The sequence below is a fragment of the Schistocerca gregaria genome, chromosome 11, assembly GCF_023897955.1.
Source record: "Schistocerca gregaria isolate iqSchGreg1 chromosome 11, iqSchGreg1.2, whole genome shotgun sequence".
In the NCBI taxonomy this organism is placed as follows: Eukaryota; Metazoa; Arthropoda; class Insecta; order Orthoptera; family Acrididae; genus Schistocerca; species Schistocerca gregaria.
The window spans coordinates 82033407-82057971 of NC_064930.1; the positions used below are offsets into that span (position 1 = coordinate 82033407).

General features: G+C 38.6%; 1 protein-coding gene across 1 annotated transcript in view; it reads left to right on the forward strand.

The window, feature by feature from the left end:
* The window catches only part of LOC126295329 (uncharacterized), an 84284-nt gene extending 63984 nt beyond the window's left edge, over positions 1–20300 (forward strand). The window contains exon 6 of the mRNA XM_049987796.1: positions 19744–20300. Coding sequence (XP_049843753.1) covers positions 19744–20061 — 318 coding nt within the window. The 3' untranslated portion in view covers positions 20062–20300. The remainder of the gene's footprint in view (positions 1–19743) is intronic.
* Positions 20301–24565: the final 4265 nt, after the last annotated feature.

Here is a 24565-nt window from a genome sequence, read left to right on the forward strand (position 1 = left end):
TCGTCTCCTACCTTCCAAACTGTGAGGAAGGGGCGTGCGTGAGTCATGCTTTGGTAGCTTAGATGGTAGAACACTTGGCCCGCGAAAGGCAAAGGTCCCGAGTTCAAGTCGCGGCCCGGCACAGTTTTAATCTGCCAGGAAGTGTCATATTAGTGCACACTCCGCTGCAGAGTGAAAATCTCATTCTGGCATCAATACTTTACATATACCTACCTACCTACCTACCTACCTACCTACCTACTTTACAAGCATGGCAGAGCGTACTGTTTACCACTCCTAGTCATTCCCCTTCCCACTCCACTTGCAAATAAAGTGAGGAAAAATTACTTTTTACGTGCTTCTGTACGAGCCCTAATTTTTCTTATCTTCATGGTTCACATGTGAAATGTACATTGGCAGCAAAACAATTGTTCTGAAATCAGTTTCAAATGCCCTTTCCTAAATTTCCTCAATAGTGTCCCTCGAAAAGAACATCACCTTCCCTCCAGGGTTTCTCATTTGAGTTCTCGAATCATCTCTGTAACACTTGCATATTGTTCATACATAACAGCCAGCTTCTCTATTGCTTCAATGTATTCCTTTAATCCAATCCCAAACACTCGAACGGTTCTTAACCACACTTTCCTAAAATTCTCCCAATAAACTTGTCAACCATTCGTCTTCCCTAGTACAATTCTTGGACGCTCGTTCTGTTTCGTTTCGCTTAGCAATGTTGTAGCTAGATATGTAATTGATCTCACTTTGTCAAGCAACACACCATTAGTGCTGTATCCAAATATTCTGGGCTTGTTTTTGCTACTAATCCACATTAACTTACATTTTTCTACATTCATCACTCCGACTAGAAATTTGTGTAAGACACCTAGTATGCTTTTACATTTACTCAATAACACCGTTCCGTACACTACAGTATTGTAAGCAAACAGCTGCAAATCGTCTATGTATGGAGAAAATAGTAGCGGTCCTATCGCACTTCCCTGGGGCATTCCGGATGATACCCTCGCCTCTGATACACACTCACCATCGAGGACAACGTACTGAGTTCTATAACTTAGGAAGTCTTCGTGCCACTCGCATATCTGAGAACCTATTCTCTATGCTTGTACCTTCATTAAGTGTGTGTTGTGGCACCATGTCAAATGCTGTTTGAATATGGAATCTGCCTGTTGCCCAAAGGGATGTGTGATGGAGACGTCAAATTGGGGTACTACTGTTTTCAAGTCATCCAAAGCGCTTTAAAATATTATTTTCAGTTTAAATGAAGCGAAACCACATCCGTCTCTGTAGATAGTTTAAAATATTGAAATCTTTTTATGGTGGGAGGTTAGTGATAACTCTTTCCATTCCTGAGTAAATGACCAATATATTTTCACGTTTGGCCACAATGAGTTATGATGCACAACTCTCAACGTAATGATCGTGCATTAAGTGAATTTGTGGCTCGTATTTCTCCTTCAAAAGTGGTATATGAAATCAGTTGCAACCATGTTTAAATTAATATTGCATGAAGAGTCATTGTCATTTTAAAACTAGAGGTAGACAATCACAGATACAATGGAAGAATTAGCTATATACTATGTATGTTAGCTATAGACTATAAATGTAAATTTTTCTTGTCCACCAACAGTTTCTTTCATGAAACTTTCCATAACTACTTTGGCTCACACATTGTCAAACAAATGGCATGTGTTCCAGTGAGAAATGAATGGGCAATGGGATTTTGCTGTTGCTATAACTGAAGTATTCTGTGTTCTGGATATTTCATGCTTATCTATGTGCTTGCCTATTTTAATTGAACGTATTTGTGATTTTTTGATGCAGACAGTATATATGAGATAAAAGGCCATTTTGCATATTCTTGTAACAGTTATTACACAATTACTTGTTATCCTTGAAAGAAAAAAACGAAAAGAAAAAGCACCCCTCCACCCGAATGAAAAGTGTTGAATCTGTGCAGTTACAACCTTGTGTTTCTGTGTTACTTATTGCAGAAATAGAAACCTTGTTTTGAGAAAGTACAACAACACGGGTTAAAATACATAATGTTTACCACAATACAAGTCTGCACAAGCAACAGTAGAATACGTGGAAAAACTTAACACTAAAATTGTGCAATTACACTAAACATTTACTGTCAGCATTACATTTCCCTCCCTCAGTGGATGGGTTTTGCCAAATGTATGTGCAAGTCTTCTACTCATTTGGTACGTGGTCTTATAAAATCCATTTTTAATTTGGGGTATACTGTCACTTATCAAGTAAGGCTTTCTTCTTGGGACTTATTAATGGGTAGAATTTCATCACACGAGACAGGGAAAACTGGAAGTTATTTAGCGGCTGATTTATTTTCCCACTACCTCTTGGCAATGCTTTGACAAAACAATAGTTGCTGGTTGTTATGCCTTATCCTTCTCTTTAGCGTAACAGGGTTATCAGATGAAATACATAGCTAGACATATTTGGAATGAGACTCTGCTCAGCCTGTGGTCTAATGTGCTAAGATCCCTGAAATCCTCTGGTTCTACTGTATCTTGCATAGAAGGAATCTGTTGTCCTTGGCATTAGCAGTGACTGGAATCAAGTTTTCTGGGTGAAAGGATATTTTGTTCCTACCTCTAAGCACAAAATCTCTCACGTGGTAGAAAACTATGCCCTGTTGTTGTTGTTGTTGTTGTTGTTGTTGTCGTCTTCAGTCCTGGGACTGGTTTGATGCAGCTCTCCATGCTACTCTATCCTGTGCAAGCTGCTTCATCTCCCAGTACCTACTGCAACCTACATCCTTTTGAATCTGCTTAGTGTACTCATCTCTCGGTCTCCCTCTACGATTTTTACCCTCCACGCTGCCCTCCAACGCTAAATTTGTGATCCCTTGATGCCTCAAAACATGTCCTACCAACCGATCCCTTCTTCTAGTCAAGTTGTGCCACAAACTTCTCTTCTCCCCAATCCTATTCAATACCTCCTCATTAGTTACGTGATCTATCCATCTTATCTTCAGTATTCTTCTGTAGCACCACATTTCGAAAGCTTCTATTCTCTTCTTGTCCAAACTAGTAATCGTCCATGTTTCACTTCCATACATGGCTACACTCCAAACAAATACTTTCAGAAACGACTTCCTGATACATAAATCTATATTCGATGTTAACAAATTTCTCTTCTTCAGAAACGCTTTCCTTGCCATTGCCAGTCTACATTTTATATCCTCTCTACTTCGACCGTCATCAGTTATTTTACTTCCTAAATAGCAAAACTCCTTTACTACTTTAAGTGTCTCATTTCCTAATCTAATTCCCTCAGCATCACCCGATTTAATTTGACTACATTCCATTATCCTCGTTTTGCTTTTGTTGATGTTCATCTTATATCTTCCTTTCAAGACACTGTCCATTCCGTTCAACTGCTCTTCCAAGTCCTTTGCCGTCTCTGACAGAATTACAATGTCATCGGCGAACCTCGAAGTTTTTACTTCGTCTCCATGAATTTTAATACCTACTCCAAATTTTTCTTTTGTTTCCTTTACTGCTTGCTCAATATACAGATTGAATAACATCGGGGAGAGGCTACAACCCTGTCTCACTCCTTTCCCAACCACTGCTTCCCTTTCATGCCCCTCGACTTTTATGACTGCCATCTGGTTTCTGTACAAATTGTAAATAGCCTTTCGCTCCCTGTATTTTACCCCTGCCACCTTTAGAATTTGAAAAAGAGTATTCCAGTCAACTTTGTCAAAAGCTTTCTCTAAGTCTACAAATGCTAGAAACGTAGGTTTGCCTTTTCTTAATCTTTTTCTAAGATAAGTCGTAAGGTCAGTATTGCCTCACGTGTTCCAACATTTCGACGGAATCCAAACTGATCCTCACCGAGGTCGGCTTCTACCAGTTTTTCCATTCGTCTGTAAAGAATTCGCGTTAGTATTTTGCAGATGTGACTTATTAAACTGACAGTTCGGTAATTTTCACATCTGTCAGCACCTGCTTTCTTTGGGATTGGAATTATTATATTCTTCTTGAAGTCTGAGGGTATTTCGCCTGTCTCATACATCTTGCTCACCAGCTGGAAGAGTTTTGTCATGACTGGCTCTCCCAAGGCCGTCAGTAGTTCTAATGGAATGTTGTCTACTCCGGGGGCCTTGTTTCGACTCAGGTCTTTCAGTGCTCTGTCAAACTCTTCACGCAGTATCGTATCTCCCATTTCGTCTTCATCTACATCCTCTTCCATTTCCATAATATTGTCCTCAAGTACATCACCCTTGTATAAACCTTCTATATACTCCTTCCACCTTTCTGCCTTCCCTTCTTTGCTTAGAACTGGGTTGCCATCTGAGCTCTTGATATTCATACACGTGGTTCTCTTCTCTCCAAAGGTCTCTTTAATTTTCCTGTAGGCAGTATCTATCTTCCCCCTAGTGAGATAAGCTTCTACATCCTTACATTTGTCCTCTAGCCATCCCTGTTTAGCCATTTTGCACTTCCTGTCGATCTCATTTTTGAGACGTCTGTATTCCTTTTTGCCTGCTTCATTTACTGCATTTTTATATTTTCTCCTTTCATCAATTAAATTCAATATTTCTTCTGTTACCCAAGGATTTCTAGCAGTCCTCGTCTTTTTACCTACTTTATCCTCTGCTGCCTTCACTACTTCATCCCTCAGAGCTACCCATTCTTCTTCTACTGTATTTCTTTCCCCTATTCCTGTCAATTGTCCCCTTATGCTCTCCCTGAAACTCTGTACAACCTCTGGTTCTTTCAGTTTATCCAGGTCCCATCTCCTTAATTTCCCACATTTTTGCAGTTTCTTCAGTTTTAATCTACAGGTCATAACCAATAGATTTTGGTCCGAGTCCACATCTGCCCCTGGAAATGTCTTACAACTTAAAACCTGGTTCCTAAATCTCTGTCTTACCATTATATAATCTATTTGATACCTTTTAGTATCTCCAGGGTTCTTCCACGTATACAACCTTCTTTCATGATTCTGAAACCAAGTGTTAGCTATGATTAAGTTGTGCTCTGTGCAAAATTCTACTAGGCGGCTTCCTCTTTCATTTCTTAGCCCCAATCCATATTCACCTACTATGTTTCCTTCTCTCCCTTTTCCTACACTCGAATTCCAGTCACCCATTACTATTAAATTTTCGTCTCCCTTCACTATCTGAACAATTTCTTTTATTTCATCGTACTTTTCTTCAATTTCTTCATCATCTGCAGAGCTAGTTGGCATATAAACTTGTACTACTGTAGTAGGTGTGGGCTTCGTATCTATCTTGGCCACAATAATGCGTTCACTATGCTGTTTGTAGTAGCTTACCCGCATTCCTATTTTCCTATTCATTATTAAACCTACTCCTGCATTACCCCTATTTGATTTTGTGTTTATAACCCTGTAGTCACCTGACCAGAAGTCTTGTTCCTCCTGCCACCGAACTTCACTAATTCCCACTATATCTAACTTTAACCTATCCATTTCCCTTTTTAAATTTTCTAACCTACCTGCCCGATTAAGGGATCTGACATTCCACGCTCCGATCCGTAGAACGCCAGTTTTCTTTCTCCTGATAACGACATCCTCCTGAGTAGTCCCCGCCCGGAGATCCGAATGGGGGACTATTTTACCTCCGGAATATTTTACCCAAGAGGATGCCATCATCATTTAACTATGCCCTATAATGAGGAATTTCTGATCTGCAGCAGTAAAATATTTACAGATGATCAGATTTTGGAGTAGTAATATTTTGAACATCTCTCACAAAATCAGCAGTATTTAGGCTTACTTTCAAATGTTTCTCATATGACAAATAGGAATTAAGATCAAAATATTCCAGTTTTGTTGCTTTTTTTCAAATGCTGTTCTTCAATTTGTCTAACGCAATATAGAAATGCTTTTGAGACATTCTGTAAGAATGCTAGAAACATTATAGATATGTGCTCAGTTCTTACATTACGCTGAATGTGCCACATTTCTTCCCACTTTTCTTTTCTTCCCCCGTGAACATTGAAAATCAAATTTTTGTTGCTCATGGAAGCTGTATGACATGCCTCCTGCAGATGGATGTGTGTACCATGCCACGGATTTCAGGGGAGTCACCTAGTAATATAGACAGTGGATTACTTGTAACTTTTTGCTGCAGTTACTGTCTTTGGATTTCACTGGACATGAGAGTTCAAAAATGTACTATAAAAAGTATCTTTGTTCATAATTTGATGTTTGTGAATCATCTTCTCTTTCAAATCGATTGTGTTTTCTTGGAGTCACTTGTACCAGAGAGTTTTTCTACAGCTGGCATGTTCAAAAATTATGTTCCCTATCCTGTTCTCATTCATCTGAACCATATGGCCGTAAAGTGTGTAAAATTTTTATCTGTGCCACATGGGACTCGAATTGAATTGTTACCATTTCTTTATTGCCAAGTAGTCATAAGATGATGTAGAAGTGGGTAACATGCAATGCACTTCTAGTATCATTAGATGATGACTCTGTAATACGTCAAAACCAATGATAATTCAGTTTGAGTGATATCGCATAAAACGCACATCATACAAAAAAATGTTTCAGAAAAAAATTTAATATTTTCATCTGCTAAAACTGTCCAACCCCTAACCACCCTGTGGGGTCAACTTCGTAGCGTCAAATGGGAACACACACACACACACACACACACACACACACACACACTCACACAATATCTCATTTTTGTTGCATATTCAGATTTGTGCTGAGAAATACCTAGGGCATACTGAAAACATTGTTTCCATTCATGATAGATTGTGCTGTAATAGACGAAATTGAATTTTCCTTTTGTTTTTGCAATTAAGAACAAACTCATTTTATTCTACATTATATTTTTGAGAAATATGTTAACTTTTTGTTCTAAACAGTTGGGTCTTTCCATGTGAAAGGACCCTTCATAATGAAAAATAAAGTTTAATAGATCTTAAAGTGTGGCATATCTTTCTGTAGCCAAAAGGTGAAGGACAGAAATTAATCCCAGTTTTCATTATATCCTGACCTGAAAGGTGTAAAACAGTCACGAACTTACTCTTGATGTCAGAGATAAAAATTGTAAAATTTAATGTGAAATGTCGGCAGCCCTGCAGACTAGTGTCTTTGAAGTTGAATGTCCATGTGTTGTGCATATACTCTCTGGATAATTGTGAAGCTGTAACTGTGGTTTTACATTTATGATACATGTAAATAAGTGAATCAAAAGGAATTTCTGTCACACTCGCAACACAGAAATAGACATTTATTTGTTTATCAGGTTAGTTACATGGGCTACAACTTTCAGTTATAATATTTTTTGTAGGAACACACTATCATGTCAAGAAATTCACTTCGGGTGTGACATGTCAAAGTGTTAGAGTTGTTACTGTGATACCAGAACTTCGTAACAAGGAAATTTTACTGTAACAGACACAGTTATTGTTATTGTTGATATTATTGCTGTGATTGTTGTTATTATCAACCAGCTGGAAGTATTATTCTTGTAATTTATTATAGGACAAGCATGTCATCCACTGAAAGATTCCCCAAGTTTAGAGAAAAATTGAAGCAATCTCCAATTCAGTATCAGGCAACGTTAGAAAAGGAATGCAAAAGAGATAAGTTAGAGAGAGAAAAAAAGTAAAGCTGCCTTGCAGGATAACCAAAAGAACCTTAAACTTATGCAAGACAGGGAAAGATAAAGGAGGCATCGAGAGAAGAATAAAATTTCTGCTCAAACTCCCACTTCATCTTGCATTTTGTCACCCTCTAAATCATATAGTTCCAAAAGATCACTTGGGAAAGCGGTAAACTAGGTGAAGAAAAGCTTACCACGCAGCCCAAGGAAATGAAAGGATGTAGTGGCAAAGCTGTTTAGCGATGAGTTAGCTGAAGTTGCAAATAAACTTCAAAAAGATATGGGGGTATTTGATAAGTACAATTGAATTTGCATTTTCCTGTGGGTATACTTGATACACCACAGACAAGCCAGTACACAAACTTCTAAAGTACAAAGGATTTCTGTATTAGACACAGTACAGTAACAAACCAAGTCCAAGCACAAAGGCTACAAGTGTTCAAAGACAACAAACTACATCACGGATAACATGTATCACACTCGATCGGTCAGTCGATTGTCGCCACACGGTCTGCCTGCCCATTCCCCAAAAAAGTGCAGAACAAGAATATGAGAGTTGTCGGGTTTTGGGAGGACTTTGTGGTATGCTGTTCAGTGCTGTGATACTTGGTTTATATGTAGTTCGAAGGCCTAGAAGATCCAAATGCGAAGACTTCGTCTGTTTCTCTCGGTGACACAAATTCCTATTTTTGAGGAAAAAGACCTTGTTCCACAAGGCCCCTAGTACCCAGCGCACATCGGTCTATCGATTTCTTGTATGATTTTGAACGCATCCCTGTTGATTTTTGAACATATTTGAACAAATTCTAAGTCGATTTCTGAAAGAATCATAAGTTGATTTTTGAATGCGTGCATAGTGTACGTGATGTCTCTGCCAAGGGAATCCCTGTCGCACCTAGAAATAAACTTTCCTGCAGACAAATGGGGACGGGTCTATACGAGCTGACCTGAATAAAGCCGAACGGATGAACGTAAGTCGCTGGTTTATGTGGTTGACTGGGTTTGCAAATGATCAGTGTTGTTATAACTACTAGCAAATTTCATAGATTCAGACTACCAGAGTGGGGAAAAAAAGACTAACAGGAATAACAGGCAACAAAGATTGCATTTTGTCTCCTCCATGTGCCCAAGAGAACGAAATTTTGAGAGAAAATTTTTGGCCAGACCGCTACACTGCTAAGGGCCAGTTATACAGTCTCCGGCTAGCAGCCGCTAATGTTCTATTCTGGGAGTAGCGTGGAAAACGTGTTGTATGAACACTTAATAACGCCCAACCGGATAACTAAACTGGTGATGAAATTAGTCAGAGAATAAGTTTTGACACTGGCAGGAATAGTTACAGAATTAGTGGTAAGATTGAGTGTTAGAACAAGGAAGGAGAAGAAACGGGGACTTACACAAATTAGGGAGAATAGTACGATTCGAAATTTATTTAAAAATTTAGTACTACTACTTTTCGATCTCGTGCTTCAGAAGCTAGAGTATGAATGAAATGTGAAACTATTTCCTAACACACAACTTTTTGCTTTTAGTAAGCCTAATAGGCATTTGATATTGGTACTTCGTGAATTATGTTCCGTCGTTGTATAAAAATGACCATTTGTGCCAAAAAAGTCTCGTTTATTTGGTGTGTGTCACAACTGCTGCAATATTGGGCAGCCCTATTTCGTTTTATATAACAGTGACAAAATACACGTAATCAGATCGAGAAACCACACCAGTCTTGGGTACAATTTGTAGTAACAGGTTTTCTAGTATTAGGCAACGACATTTCGTTTTTTCATGTAGCAAAACGTTGACGAACTTTGATGAGGCATTAGATTCTTTCCCAGAAAGGAAAGTATGCCACATAAAGCTGTGGCAAGATTAGAGAGAAAAGAAGCTAGGACTTCAGGATTGAAGTAATGTATACTGTCTTGTTTGTCTCTTGTCTTTACTTATTTTATATATCCTATATTTAATTTTATGTCACACAAAACAGCAAGTTATTAGCTAATAGGCAGTAAAGACTGCAAATTTTCTGAAGAGTTCTTGTTATGCCGGTTACAAATAATCCCAACCAGTATTAATTCCGAGATTTTTTTAAAGAGGAGCAGGAAGTCAAACCAGCCGACTGGGAGCAAGACAGGCACCACAGGACATTTTAATTTCCACTGGCGTGAATATAGTTTGATGGCACCCATTCCATTACAAAATATTACATGTTTGAATTCCACAGAGCGAAATACAAGAGACGTGCCATGGAAGAATGCTGTGTGGAGAGGCGTGGCACTGCACTTTGCCACACTTACGACCAAATGACATGACTTACGTTCCCTCGAATATATATGTTTTATGTATCAGACTCTTCAGAAAGATGTGTGCTACAAAATGAAGATATTTTTGAAAAGTCAATTTTTAAATTTTTGGCGTCCTACCTGAGTGGTCAATGGAGGTGGGAGCGCAACTATCTAATATCGCTCCAGTTCGGAAATATCCTAGATTCGGACCTGATTTACAGAGCACTCTGAGTTGTAGTGAGAGGTGGTAGTCTCCACGTGACCCGTGTTTACGTTAACGTTAAGTGATTTTGCTGTCCCCTCTTCGTTTATTGCTCTCACTTCAAATCAAAACAAAACAGATTTCTGTGGCCGGGAGCTGTCAAGTGAATTAAAATACATTCCCATAATTATGGAAGACTAAAGTATATTATTAGTTTCAGACTTTATTTTGTTTCCACCTTTTTGACAGTCAAGCGTTAATCACCTTCCAGACAATGAACTTATTTTTGACAGTTTGTTAAAGAAATTTGACTTTTACTAATATTTTCTGTTGAGGCTGTCAATTTATTTGAAACTAAGTGTTTAATTCCACACTATTGGCTAGATTCAACTGTTTGCTGCATTTCAAGTTCACATTTTCATCTTCTAGCATGAGATAATACAGTACAGGTACTCCAAGAAAATTTTCATCTGAATCTGGACATACGAATGTGCACTTTAAGCCGAATGATGCATTTTAGTATAGTTCACAAAATTCCCATGCTCTTGTAGTGTCCTCTAATGCCTTGGTTCTTTTATGACATAATGTAAGATCTTTTAATGTTTTACATGTATGAACATATGGGCTTCCTATGTCATCATAGCTGTGCAAGCGCTGCGACGCCTGTTATTTGGCGCGCTCTGGCAACTGCAGAAACAATTCTATTTCTAACAGGTCGCGGGAAAATATTGCGAATGGTTGTTTGGAAAGCGTTCCTTTCAAAGTAAATTTCTTAAATCACAGAGCATTTGACTCTCATTCAAAAAATCAAATCTTCGAAGGCGACCATTTAGAATATTTTCGAGCCTAGATGATCAGACATTCTGAAGTTGTTAAAAAATTTACTGGCACATTTTTGTGATGTATCTTTAAAGTGTAATACGCGCACAAAAGATCATTATGTGTTAAAGCTTAGCTTCTCTTGCAGCTTATTAATCTTAGTGACCAATATTAAATGTAAAAGCTTTTGTTTTCTTGTACCTATACTATGTATATATGTGTATTAATTTAAACGATTACCTTTTTCCTATTTGTGTGTTCACGCTACTTTACAGTGATGTTGCTATTGGCTGGCTACATCATGTGTCCTTTGACCTGAATATCCGCTGTCATCAGCTGGCGAGTTCACTTGACATGAGCTACAACTGGCTTACAAAAGCGCATCGCAATATCGATTTCAATCCTTCGGAAAATAACATGCGGTGTTGGGTGGAATACGAAAATATGCAGTGTACATGTTGCTGCACATCAGACATCTTTCTAAAACTTGTTTTTTCCTCTGAGTTTCGTTTTTCAAAGTGCCAGGAAATTCTACGCTGATGTATAAAACCACAATCATTTAAAGAGTTCATAAGTTTCACAGTTTTGAGGAAATGTGTACTGTTAATTAACACGGAAAAAAATGCATTCTCATCCGGAAGAAAGTGTATTTTTAACCGGAAAATCTGGGGAAAATCCGGGAATTTTTTTTCGTTGTCCACGTATACACCCTGGTGTGGCACTGAGTCAAATGCTTTTCTGAAATCGAGAGTTACTGCATCTACTTGACTGGCTCAATTCAAAGCTTTCAGTATGTCATGCGAGAAAAGTGCGAGTTGGGTTTTACGTGATTGATGTTTTCGGACTCTGTGCTGGATGGCATTGAAAGAGCTCATTCTGTTCAAGATACGTTATTATGTTTGAGCCCAGAATATTTTCTAAGATTCAGCAACAGAACAATGTCAAGGATATTGGATGGTAGTTATGTGGATCACTTCTGTTGCCCTTCTTGTAGACAGGTGTGACCTGTGTTTTTTTGTTACAGGTATCTATGATACATTATAATCACGAGAATGGCAGTCTCAACAGCAAATGCAGTACAGAATCTGGCAGGGATTCCATCGGGCCCTGGAGCTTTCTTCAATTTTAACGATTTCAGCTGTTCTCAACACAACTGTCACTTATACATATTTGTCATCTTTTCAGTGGTATGAGGATTAAATTGTGACATTGTCCTCAGTTTTCCTTTGTAAAGTAACATTTGAAAATGGAGTTACACATTTCAGCATTTGCTTTGGTATCCTCAGTTTCAGTTGCCTCATTCACTAGAGACTGGACACTAACTTTGGCGCCTTTACATATGACCAGAGTGTCTTTGAGTTTTGTGGAATATCATTTGACTATATTTTGCTATGGTAGTCATTGATGCCAGTATGCATTGCTCTCATGAGAACCAAACACATTTCTTTCAACATATCTATCTATAGCAGTACACTTTGTTTTATAACTATTATGCAGTAATCTGTTTCTTTAGAAGTTTTCTTACAGTTACTGTATACCATGGAGATTCACTCCCTTTATGAACTGTTCTACTGGGTGCATATCTTTCCAGTGCATGGTCAACTATTCTTTTAAACTTGAGCTGTAGTTTCTCTACATGCTTCTGGCCTTTGCTGAAAGTTTTGAGTTCCTCATTGAGATACGACACTACCATCTCAAGACTGATGTAATACAAAATGTGTGCCAAACTACAAACATGTGAAAAGTAATTGTCAGCAATGTTTTCTGCACCTTCTATGAGGTGGATGCTCATTGTAAACTCACTAAGAAATTCTGTACATCTGAATGGATGAGGAGAACACTTGACACTGGTGTTCTGTAAAGCTGAAACTATTGGTTTGTATATTGTTACAGGGCAACCTACGATTCAAAAGCAGAAATACCTCTAACACTTTCTTAAATTGTCAGGAGTTCGCTGTTGTAACCACTCCATTGCTTTTGCCATGGCTGCGTGGTTTGAGGTGCTGCGCCCAAGGATTGCTCGGCTCCTCCCACCGGAGGTTCGAGTCCTCCCTTTTGTGTGTGTGTGAAAACAAGAAGCTTAACAGTTGCCTTTGCGGGTCACCCTGTTCATATACAGCAGGTCCAATTGCATTTTCGCTAGCATTTGCGACCATAGCCAACAGACATTATAGGGTGAGCGAGAAGCACTGCACTATCGAGGCTCGCCTGGAGATCACTAAAAGCTTGTTCCTTTTGCAAAGTCCACTTGAGTGTTCATTTTTCTCTGGTTTCATAACTTGAGAATGCATCTGTGAACCCTGTTTGTACAGATGCTGTTGTGTGGATGTGACAGCAATAAAATTCACTGTTCTGAGAAAATGTCATTATTGCTGATAGTTTGCTGGCCTCAGGAGGTCTTGTAAAGTGGCTGTCTTATTTGTAAGGGTACCACGTGCCGAGGTCATGTGTCCTACGAAGGTTACTTCTGTTCTGCCAGTGACACACTTACCTTCATTTGATACAATGATGCTGTATAATCTCTGATGGACTTCGGCAATGTGTCTTTTGTGTAATTGGACTTTTCGTAAGAACACAAGAATGTCATCCAGGTATGCAAAGCAAAATGGGAGCCCTTTCAGTACTTCGTCAACAGTGTCTTGTCAAGTTTGGGCAGTGTTTGACACCAAATGGTATAAAAACAAATTCAGGCTGAAAGGGGTCAATCACTACTGTCTTTGGTACTCCACGAGGTGCCACAGTAATATTGTTGTAAGCTTGGCAGCTGTTTAAGACACTGGGATTACGTGAGCTTTGTGAGAAAGCAGTTTTCTTCTTTAAAGTATCTTCTTCTGGCCAAACAATGTGTAACTCTGTTTTTATCAGATACAGGTTTAATCTTAAATCCAGATTCTTGGTATGTAACCGTTTTTTGTCACTCTATAGCATTTCATGCTACTTCTTGAGATCATGCAAGTTTGAAAGCAAAACACAGCCAATATTCTCCATCTGTGAACGATCATTGACATCCCCTTGTGGTGCGGCAGGTTTTGTCTAAAGTGGATTGGGATTAGCAGTATCTTTGCGTGTCTTTTCGGCTTACACACAACTGTTCTTAATGTTCTTGTTTGCCACTGTTGGCAGCTGCTGGCTTGTCATATGTGTTGATATTGTCTTTTCTCTTAATATGCCAATCGCAGTGTGTGCCCATGTTCCAGTTACGGCACTACTGTCAACTATCCTTATGAATTGTGGTCTTTTCAAATCCGCTATAAAGATGTACTGAGCAAGAAAATCTGCACCTGAGATGGACTCTGCTATGTTGCCAACTTCAAATTTCCATTTGAAAGGAGTGATGAAGCTAACACAAATCATTAAAATCTTGTGTCCAGGAGTGGAAATTTCTGATTTTCTTTGCAGATTTCGGTTGCGATTGATTATCTGGCTTGTAATCGTGTATGCACAAGTTAGACACTGATATCAATGTCAGTGTCAACCGAGAAAATTGTGCCAGAACACATCTCTTAAATGTGTAATTGCCATGGTACAACAGTGTATGTTAGTTGCAACAATGTTTGAGTAGCTGTTAGGCTGTTAAATAGGGAATACCAACCATTGTGCTGCTGTCTTCAAACGATTTTGTGACAACATTTCATCTGAAGTTGACAAACAGGGTGCTAGGAAACAAGATGTTTAACAGAACCTGTCCGCAGCTATTGCATCCACACCTGCTCAGCCAGCCTCACGACTTCGGTGTGTAAATTCCAGAACTCTACCGCTGTGCTGGGTGAGTGTTGGGGCAAGACAGTGCCACAGAGTAGTGTTGTCTCTTCAGTGTTCACCAGAAGGTCTCGACTGATGAGTTGGTGCCGACATTGAGACACCCCTCCCCCTCCCCTCCCCCACCCGTCTCCTGACTGGTTTGATGCTGCCTGCCAGTAATTTCCCTCCTGTGCTAGTCTCTTCATCTCAGATTAGCACTTGCAACCAACATCCTCAATTATTTGCCATGTGAATTCCAGTCTGTCTTCTTCTACAGCTTGTACGCTCTACAGCTCCCTCCGATGTCTTGGCACGTGTCCTATCATCCTGTCCTTGCTTTTGTCACTGTTACCCATATTTTCCTTCTCTCTCCGATTGTGTGTAGAACCTCCTCATTCCTGACCATCTCAGTCCATCTAATTCTCAACAATCATCTGTAGCACCACATCTCAAATGCTTCGATTCTCTTCTGTTCTGTTTTTCTAACAGTGCATGATTCTCTACCATACAATGCTGTGCCCTAAATTTACAGTATCAGCAATTTCTTCCTCAAATTAAGACCTATGTTCAATACTAGCAGACTTCTCTTGGCCAGCAATGACCTTTTTGCCAGTGCTAGTCTGCCTGATATGTCCTTTCTGCTCCATCTGTCAAGGGTTATTTTGCTGTCTAGGTAGCAGAATTCTTTAACCTCACCTACTTCACGACTGTCAGTCCCGATGTTGAACTTCACTGTTTCCATTTCTGCTACTTCTCGTTATTTTAATGTTTCATTTACTGACAGTTCATATTCTTTTCTCATAAAAATGTTTATTCCATTGAGTAGATCCTGTAATTCTTCTTCATTTTCACTGAGGATAGCAATGTCATCAATAAATCTTAACATTGATATCCTTAAGTGTTAATTTTCAATCCCTTCTTGAACCTTTCTTTTATTTCCATCACTGCTTCTTCGATGTATAGATTGAACGGGGGGGGGGGGGGGGGGGGGGGGGTGAATGACAATATCCCTGTCTTCCTCTCATTTTAATCTGAGCACTTCATTCTTGGGCTTCCGTACTTTTATTCCCTCTTGGCTGTTGTATATTACCTCTCTCTTCCTATAGTGTACCCATATTTTCCTCAGAATCTAGAACATCCTGCACCATTTTTGACACTGTCAAATGCTTTTTCCAGCTAGACAGATCCTATGAATGTGTGTAAATTTTTCTTTAGTTTTGCTTCCATTATCAACCGCAATATCAGGAATGCCTCTGTGGTAGGTGACTCTTAACATTGCACTCTATCGGCCACTTGCAGTAACGTGAATGTTGGTTGCCATTTGATCACTACTAATGCTACTTGTACTTGTGATACTAGCTGCTGTCTTGTGTACATTAGAGGTATTGTGGTGCTTTACATTAATCATTAATATTAACATCAATTGGCTGTAAAGCTCAAAACGACCTAGACTAGTTCCCCAACTGATTCTACATCAGAACAGTCTGGTGTTCTTTGAAGCTGAAGTAATTAATTTAAATAAATTAAACAATTTGTATCTTGTAAAATAGTGACATGTAAGAATGTAAAAATCGTTAGGTAGTCTGTGCAAAACTAATATTGCGCTAGGAAAGGAACTGTTGTAATAACAACAGACAGTTACAGAAATATCTGAAAGACCCAGCTTTCTTCAAACGGGAGCTGGAAGGCATCTAAGAGTTCTCTCTTGATTAAATCATTTAACTGAGCGGAATCTCCAACACAGTTGTCGTCAATAGAGGCTGCACGAATTGAGTGAATGCTTACAGTCAATTCCTGATGAGAGGTCTGCTGCAACTAGTGTAGCAAATAAATGACTGTGGAGAGCAGAAGTCAACAGTTGTCTGCCACTGATCTATGATAATGTATGACACTGAATGATTTTACATCATGTCCACTTATTTTGGTCGATTTGGAGATGATTATCGGTATCTCTTCTGTCCAACGTTAAAAAATTTTTTGAACCTTCACGTACATTTCATATACTATGAGGGTAAGTCTATTATCCACAAAGTAGTTACAAAATTTTATTGTAATCAAATAGGAAACTTTCAAGAACATTATTTTTCACCATAGTCTCCTTTCATTTCAACGCACTTAGTCCGTTGTTGTACGAGCTTCCCAATGCTCTCATAAAAGAAGGTTCTCGGTTGAGCTGCGAGCCAGGAATGCACTGCTTCTTTCACTGCTTTGTCTGAGGCAAATCGACGACACCTTAATGCCTGAATGGACCGAACAAGTGATAGTCAGAAGGGGTGAGATCGGAGGATGATCCAGTACTTCAAATTTGATTTATGGAGCATTTCAGCAGTGTGGGCAGCAGTGTGCGGACAGACATTGTTGTGCGATAACACGACACCTTTTGACAATAATCCTCAGCGTTTGCTTCGAATTGCAACTTATCTCACTGTAATGTACAAACAAAACAAAAAGAAAAGTAAGCATCGGGTTTCCTGCAGACGGTTGGGTCTCGAACTTTTTCTTGCATGGTGCATTTGGATGTTTCCGTTCCGTACTCTGCCGTTTACTCTCCGGCTCCAAAAGATGGATCCATGTTTTGTCACAAGTTATGATCCTGTCTAAAAAGTTGTCCCCTTCGTTACCGTAGCTATCCAAATGTTTTTTGCAGATGTCCAAGTACGTTTGTTTATGCAACTGTGTGAGTTGTTTTGGGACCCATCTTGCACAAACTTTATGACACCCGTAGTCTGTTGTGGATGCTTTCGTAGGCAGAACCGTGACTAATTTGCAGACAATGTGCCACTTCATCTATTGTTAATCATCTGTCCGAGAGAATCATTTCTTGTGAACTCTCAATGGTTTCTTCATTTGTGGCGGTAAAGGGTTGTCCAGCTCCTTTATTGTGTGTAACACTTGTGTGACCGTTTCAGAATTTTTCAATCCATTTGTAGACACTCTGTTGTGGCAAAACACTGTTCCTGTACTGTACCAAAAGTCTTCGATGAACTTCGGCCCCTGATACGCCTTCTGACCACACAAAACGGATCACTGAACGTTGTTCTACTTTCGTGCAGATAGACAGCAGAGCAGCCATGATTAACAGCAGCTTGAAAATTGCAAAGATATAACATCAGATAAACGAAGCATGTGTCATCAAAGTAAAACAATAGTACTACCAAAATAAACAAAAATATAACTAAATTGCGGATAAAAATTGACTTATCCTCGTATAATGTTTGCCATCTTCTTCTTCTTAAAAATGTTTCTGATTATGTAGGTCGTTCACAAAGTCTCTTCCAGTCTTGTAGTTTATCCGTGGTAATTTGTAACGTCCTGGCAGTTCAAAACTGTGTGCTGGGCCAGGGATCAAACCTGGAATATTTGCCTTGCACGGGCAAATGTTCTACCGACTGGGTTGTCCTGGGTCACAAGTTTCTCCGTTTAAGATTCAGTATTTGGCAGATATTAAATGATAAAAATGTTGGCTCAAGTGGAAACTTAATTCACGCCATGTGTGGCACCTGTGTTATTTGACACATCTTCTACTGAGCACATTCAGTTAGGTTCCCTGAGATGTTTGTTGAAAACTGACAAGAAATGTCATGTATCACATCTTTCTCTTTAATATCAATGCTAAGTAATACACACTTTTATGTTGACAGCATTGTTATTTAGTATTTGGCCATAAAGAACAATTGAATAGGCATTGCATTCTTGTTGTCTATATAATGTCATTCTTTTCCCCTGCTTGGAAGAGGAGCAAAGTGCCAGAAATTTTGCGTCATTGAAAGCTATTTTGAAAGATTCAGAGGATGAGTATAACATCAGAAGGTAGATTCTGCATGTCTTCTGTGATTGGCTCCTGTGTAAAGAATGTATAAATTTAAATTCTGACTACATAATGTTTTGAGGAAATGTTTTTTCTCCCTCTTTATTGACTTGTTCTGTCTGTCTTAGCTGAAAATTTTGGTTGTATAAGGATACTCTGTGCAGGAGTCACTTGCTGTAATACATTTGGAAAAGTTGTCAATGAAAGGCTACCCCACATTTCCATGTCACCTTGTCAACCAGCAGCTTCTTCTCTTGTTTCTGTAACCACTGCCACTATTACTTTGCCATATTCTTTACAATCATTGCTTTAATTTTTTGCAGCAAACATTACCGAGCACAAATACTTGAATTGTATATGTCGACGAGACAGTTATTGTGAGGACAATTTAGAGTATTAGTAACATTACTTCATCTATTTTATTTGTTATGGCAGGAGGAAGTATAAACACTTTTGGTCGAAAAATTTATTGACAGTAGAATAGGCAGATTGAGGCTTTTCCACAACACATAGGTTACCTCATTTTTGGCACTTGCGTATAGTATAATTTCATTCAAATTATAATAGAAGTATGTACAACTGTTGCACAATTTTGGGCTTTCCTGCTGTGTGATTATTTTGAAAAGGTTAAGGTTATTTGCTGGTTTGAATCTTCCTAATGGCAGTATATTTTGGCAGACTTCACTCGCTGTCCTCAGACAGTCCTAATGACAAATAGTTCTCACCCTGGGTGCCATTTAGTATATTTTTTCCCTCCCCAACACCTTCATTCAAGTCTAGTGTGCTCAGACCACAGTGGCTGTCTGTGGGAAGACCCACTCACACTATGCAGGACTATGTCTCGCTCTTCCTCCACTGTATCAAAAGCGGAACCACGCTCGGGCATCACGGGCTCGTGATTGACAATAGAAGGGAGGGAAAGGTGTCCGTAAGACAGTGCTCAATGAAAACAATCGGTCAGCAGGATCACCTGAAGATGCCAATGAGTCTGTTTGCCAAAATATTGCACCATCTGTATGATGACAATCAGCTGAATACCTGAGAACATTTCAAAATGTGTAACCACATTATGCGGCAAGTATGTTTTTGGCCTGTCAAACACTACAAAATTTTTATTTGCAAAAGCAATGTCAGTTGCATTTTGTGAGTGGGTGATATTCTTTGAACACTGTAATTCTGATGTCACTTTTCTTACATTATTATTTTGAATAATAAGTTATGATCTGTCTACTTTTGAGCAGCATCAGATGTTTACATATTCTTCGTACTACAGACCTGCAGTCGCACACCGCTGGCCCACGTCCCAGTGAATAACCGAAGTGATACTCCGACCAGACCAAATGGCAACCGCCACGGCCGACGGACTTCTGCGAAGGCGCAGGGGCCGATGTCGCCACTGCAGTTGCTCCACGTGCGGCAACGCATGGCCGTGAAGCGGGCGTTGCAGCTCACTCGCAGGCAAATGGAGGCAGAGGAGGAGAACTGTCCGCCTGTAGCTGTCGAGGGTGCCCGCAGCGAGTTGGCAGCCCGGCCGATAAAAATTTCTGCACCTCCTACACTTGTTGCCAAGGATATGGCTCTTCGGTTTTGACACTTACATTGTGGCAGCGGAAAGATTCTTGTGATACTTTGTGTTTATTCTTCTTATCAGTGTCTGTCTAACATGAAAATTCTATTTTTTGTATGTTAAGTGTTGTAAACTAGTGGGGAGTATTGAGTAATAGGATGATTGTAGTGCTATATTATCAAAGTACTCGTATAAATATATATAAAATATTAAAGCACTAAGCATGAATGACTGTATAATAAATGAAGGAAGGTGTTAATCTTGTCTTACAAGCTACTTATTATATTTCAACCATTTAAGTGCCGTTTATAGAATCTGTCTGCAAAATAGTCAGTGAGAGAGATCTGCAAAAGTCAAGCAGTTGAAGGTGATGTCCCTGCCATTTTATGACCATTCTCGTTCCATTTTTGATATTTTTCCTGTTATGACCATATGTAATTACTAAGCATGTGCATATGCACTTACAATGTTTTCAGAGGTTAAAATGTGACAACCAGATTGCAGTACTCATAGTTTATGTGCACGCCTTTCAGGCCTTCTTTAAAACTGTGGAATTGGCTTCTTCACAGTTTGTTGTATTGTCTGTTCCTCAACACCACAATTGTATTCTGCACTTTCACAATAACTCCTTTATTCCAAAATGTGGCCGAAGTTCCCTTTTTTCTTTTGGATGCATCTAGTCTTGAACATTGGTGAAAGGAAAGTTCAAACCTTGCCACCTTCTTTGTATGGTTCTGTCCATTTCTTTGTGACATAAAAATCGTCTGTGAGCTGAACATCTTCCCAAGGTAGCCTGCGTGTATGTAGGCATATAGCTGGTTAATTCTGAAACTGCTATTATGAACTTGGTACCTAAGGGACTGTCCTTTATAAGAATTTGTACCAATACGTAGTAGGCTCAAGCTGTGATGTAAAGTGTCCAGGCAGTTTGTCATGTTGATGCATAGTGCTGTTACTAAGCCTGGTTCAGATACTAAAACGATATTAAAAAACTAAGCAAATTTCTCAGAAAAATGTTAAAAAAGTTGGCGTAGTAAGTCAGATAGTTTACCATATTGTTACCTAAACATTTGTGTAATTCATCACATTTTGAGCCTGAAGATCAACATTAATTCCAACTATCTGCACTGATTCCCACTACAAAGTAACAACATTTTGCAACTAACATCCACAAGCCTAGAATTGCATTATGATACTGGCATTTGTCTCTTAGTATTCATACTATGTATGTCCTGATAATACAAGGTGTCCCACTTAAAATCAGTACACCTCATGTATCAGTTAATCACCTCTAATCCAATAGCTGTGTGTGCGTCAGTTGTGAGAAACTTGTACTGTTCAATTGTTACAGAAATGGGACAGTTTGCATTAGAACAGCAAATTGATATTGTGAAGTGTTACATAATGACAGCCTCTGTTAAGAAATGTTTCCATCAAAATATCCTGGTAGAAAACTCACCTCAACCAGCACTATTCAAGATCTGTACAAGAAAAAGAGGGCTGTAGGATCCATTCAGAATGTGCAAAAGAATAGGTGGCTGACAGTGATAATGTCTGAAACTGTAGACAGGATTTGCGCAGACACCACAAAAAATCCCCGCAAGTCTGTAAGGAGGTTATCACAGCAGGTTGATGTATCTCATACACCATGTTGTAATAGACATGAAATTACAAGTCTATAGTGCGAATGTGTTACAAGAGTTGAAATTTGAGGATGAGGAAAAAATGGTTCATTATTGTAACCGGCTGTTCACATCGACTGCTGGCAGTTACATGGACCTTTTGATTTACTTCGTCAGACGAGGTTTCAGGTTATGTAAACTCGTCGAACTGTAGATACCGGTCACAGGGTGACTCATATTCTTCACAAAGAACCTCTCAACTCAGAGAAGATAGGTGTACGGTGTGTGTTGTCCGGCATGTGCGTTATTGACCTCATATTTTTCAATTACACCTTAAACAATGCCAGATATTTAGAGATCTCTTACTCTTTCTCTGCACAGTTAATCAATGCAGAGAAGCTGTATGCAGTATTTCAACAAGATCAAGCAACCTCTCATTCATGTAACCAAAGCATGGCCCAATGTATTCTGTGAAGATGTACCTGTCAGTAGAAGCCTTTGACCCCCAAAGTCTCCAGACTTAACATCGTGTGGTTTTTAGTTGTGAGGCACACTAAAATGCAAACCGTATGCTGACAATCCTCACACAATAGATAGTCTTAAATGGAAATTACTAGAGAAATTGACATCACGCCTGCAAAACTACAACATGTTGCTAGTAACGTCAGCGATGTCTGGATGGCTGTGGCCACCACTTACAGCATTTCTTGTAAACAGCTAACTACTGTGTTTCTGAATGTAACTGTTATCTATTCCTTTTTTAGTTAGTTCATTGCTATTTGAATTTTGGGCGTGAGGGATACCGGTTTTACGTGGGACACCCGTCAGTATCTGATTTAACAGCAGTAGTCAAGGTGCGTCTCCTAAGTCTTAATAAATGACCTTAAAATTCCAACCTTAAATGTGTGTGAGGAGGAAGGCATTTTAATTACCACTGACACTGAGTGAGAGTAAAATATACAGAAAATGAATTTGGACTAATTTTCATTAATTTCAGTTGTAACGTTACATGCATGAAATTTACGACAATATTGTTTGACCTGTTATTAATTGTTGTTAATTTTCATTTTCATGCTGAGGAAATTAATTTGTTAAAAAAAAGGAAAAGGATAACGTTCCATAAAATAATGTGCATGTACATGAAAGAAAAATGTTGGATTGAAAACTGTATATCTGACGCTACATTTGCAACATAAGACTGAAGAACAAAAAAAATTGGTGAGTACAGAAATTTACATTTTTTTCCTGTTTCAGGCAGCCATCTGTACTTCCTTTATTCCAATCCATTTATTTCGAAATTAATTTTCCAAATTGTAGTTAAAATTGATTTTTTATTGTTGCAAATAAGTGAAGAACATATTCACAGTAATTTATTTGTGAGAGGGAAATTTCAGTGCCAGTTTAATAATTCAATTTCTTATTAAAAATCATCTAGAAATATCAATTTCCATAAGAGAAATTTCAGATTTCAACAGATCATATTTTCATTTATTTAATTTAATTTAATTTTTTTTATTTTTTATTTTTTTTTTTTTTTTTGCCATTGGAAAATTTTATTTGCAATTAATTACGAAAATCACAAGATGTATGCCAGACGCTTAGAAATTGTTTCCGCAGACGAGCTTAGTGAAAGCGACACACTGCAAAACATGTCCGACAGTCAAATGAATATTGAACTTAATAGTGTGGATATTCAAGACATAATTTTACCGGATCGACTAAGACAACAACAGACGAGTGGAGAGTGAGTACTACGTGACCAGACATTAATCAGACACGAAAAAATGACGAAACTAAGACATAGGACTCTGACATGCTCAACCAGATTCTGTTGTTACTTGGTGACCAAAACAGAAAATTTGACACTTTAGACAAAAGAAAATCTGAAATGTGACATTGGGAAATTTGACACTAAATTTGATGAACTGACATGGGACATAAAACAAAATTTTGAAAAACAATAGAGACAAATTGCCGACGTGACAGAAACCACCGGTAGTCTTAGAAGGAAATTTACTGACTTATCAGACAAGGTTAAGAGACAAAAACTGACTGACGACAATGTAATGAGAAATTGTTAACAGTAGTTTTTGAACAACAGAAAACCAGTATCCAAGTTGACGAATTATGACAGTCACACAACTCCGTAAAAGCAAACCGAGAACACTTAGACCAGATGATTATAGACCTTTCAGACAGATTAAATGATGTAACATTGGAGCAGAAATGCTTACAGGAAAAGTTAGAAAAACTTGAAGACAGACCAGATGTAGCGTCTTTAAAGAATGACACAACTCTAGCAGAGAAACTTGTACATGAATCCAAATTATGTGATGATTATTTAGATGAGAAGTTTGAGACAATGACACAGTTCATTTTAGATACAGGTGGGACAAAGGAACAAGTAAAGGGGAAACAGATAATATTCAGAAAGAGGTACATAAACTTAAAGAAAATGTAATACCAAGTTTGTCAGTGACACAAAAAACCCATAACAGGCAATCAAAACACGAATGAGAATCCAAATAATGCTAGGCCCAGCACACAGCCAAAAATAGAATTACCAATGAGTGATACAAATCCCAATGAATCATTTTCAATGCTATCACAAGATCAAAGTTACTATCAGACATCACCACATACTATGCACAGTTTGACGCAAAATGCAGGACCCATAATACCATCGGGAGTAGCTGCTGAAACATTAGTACGGCATGGATACTTTCAGACATTTTCATGTGATGATAAAGACAAAGTGCATCGGTATTTTCCCGAGACATTGGTTAGAAGCTGATAAAATTCGATATCTTACAAATTTGTTACGTGGAAGAGCAGCTAAGTGGGAGGCAGCAATGAAAATACGATGTTTAACATTTGAACAGTTTGAACAAGCATTTCTTGAGGAA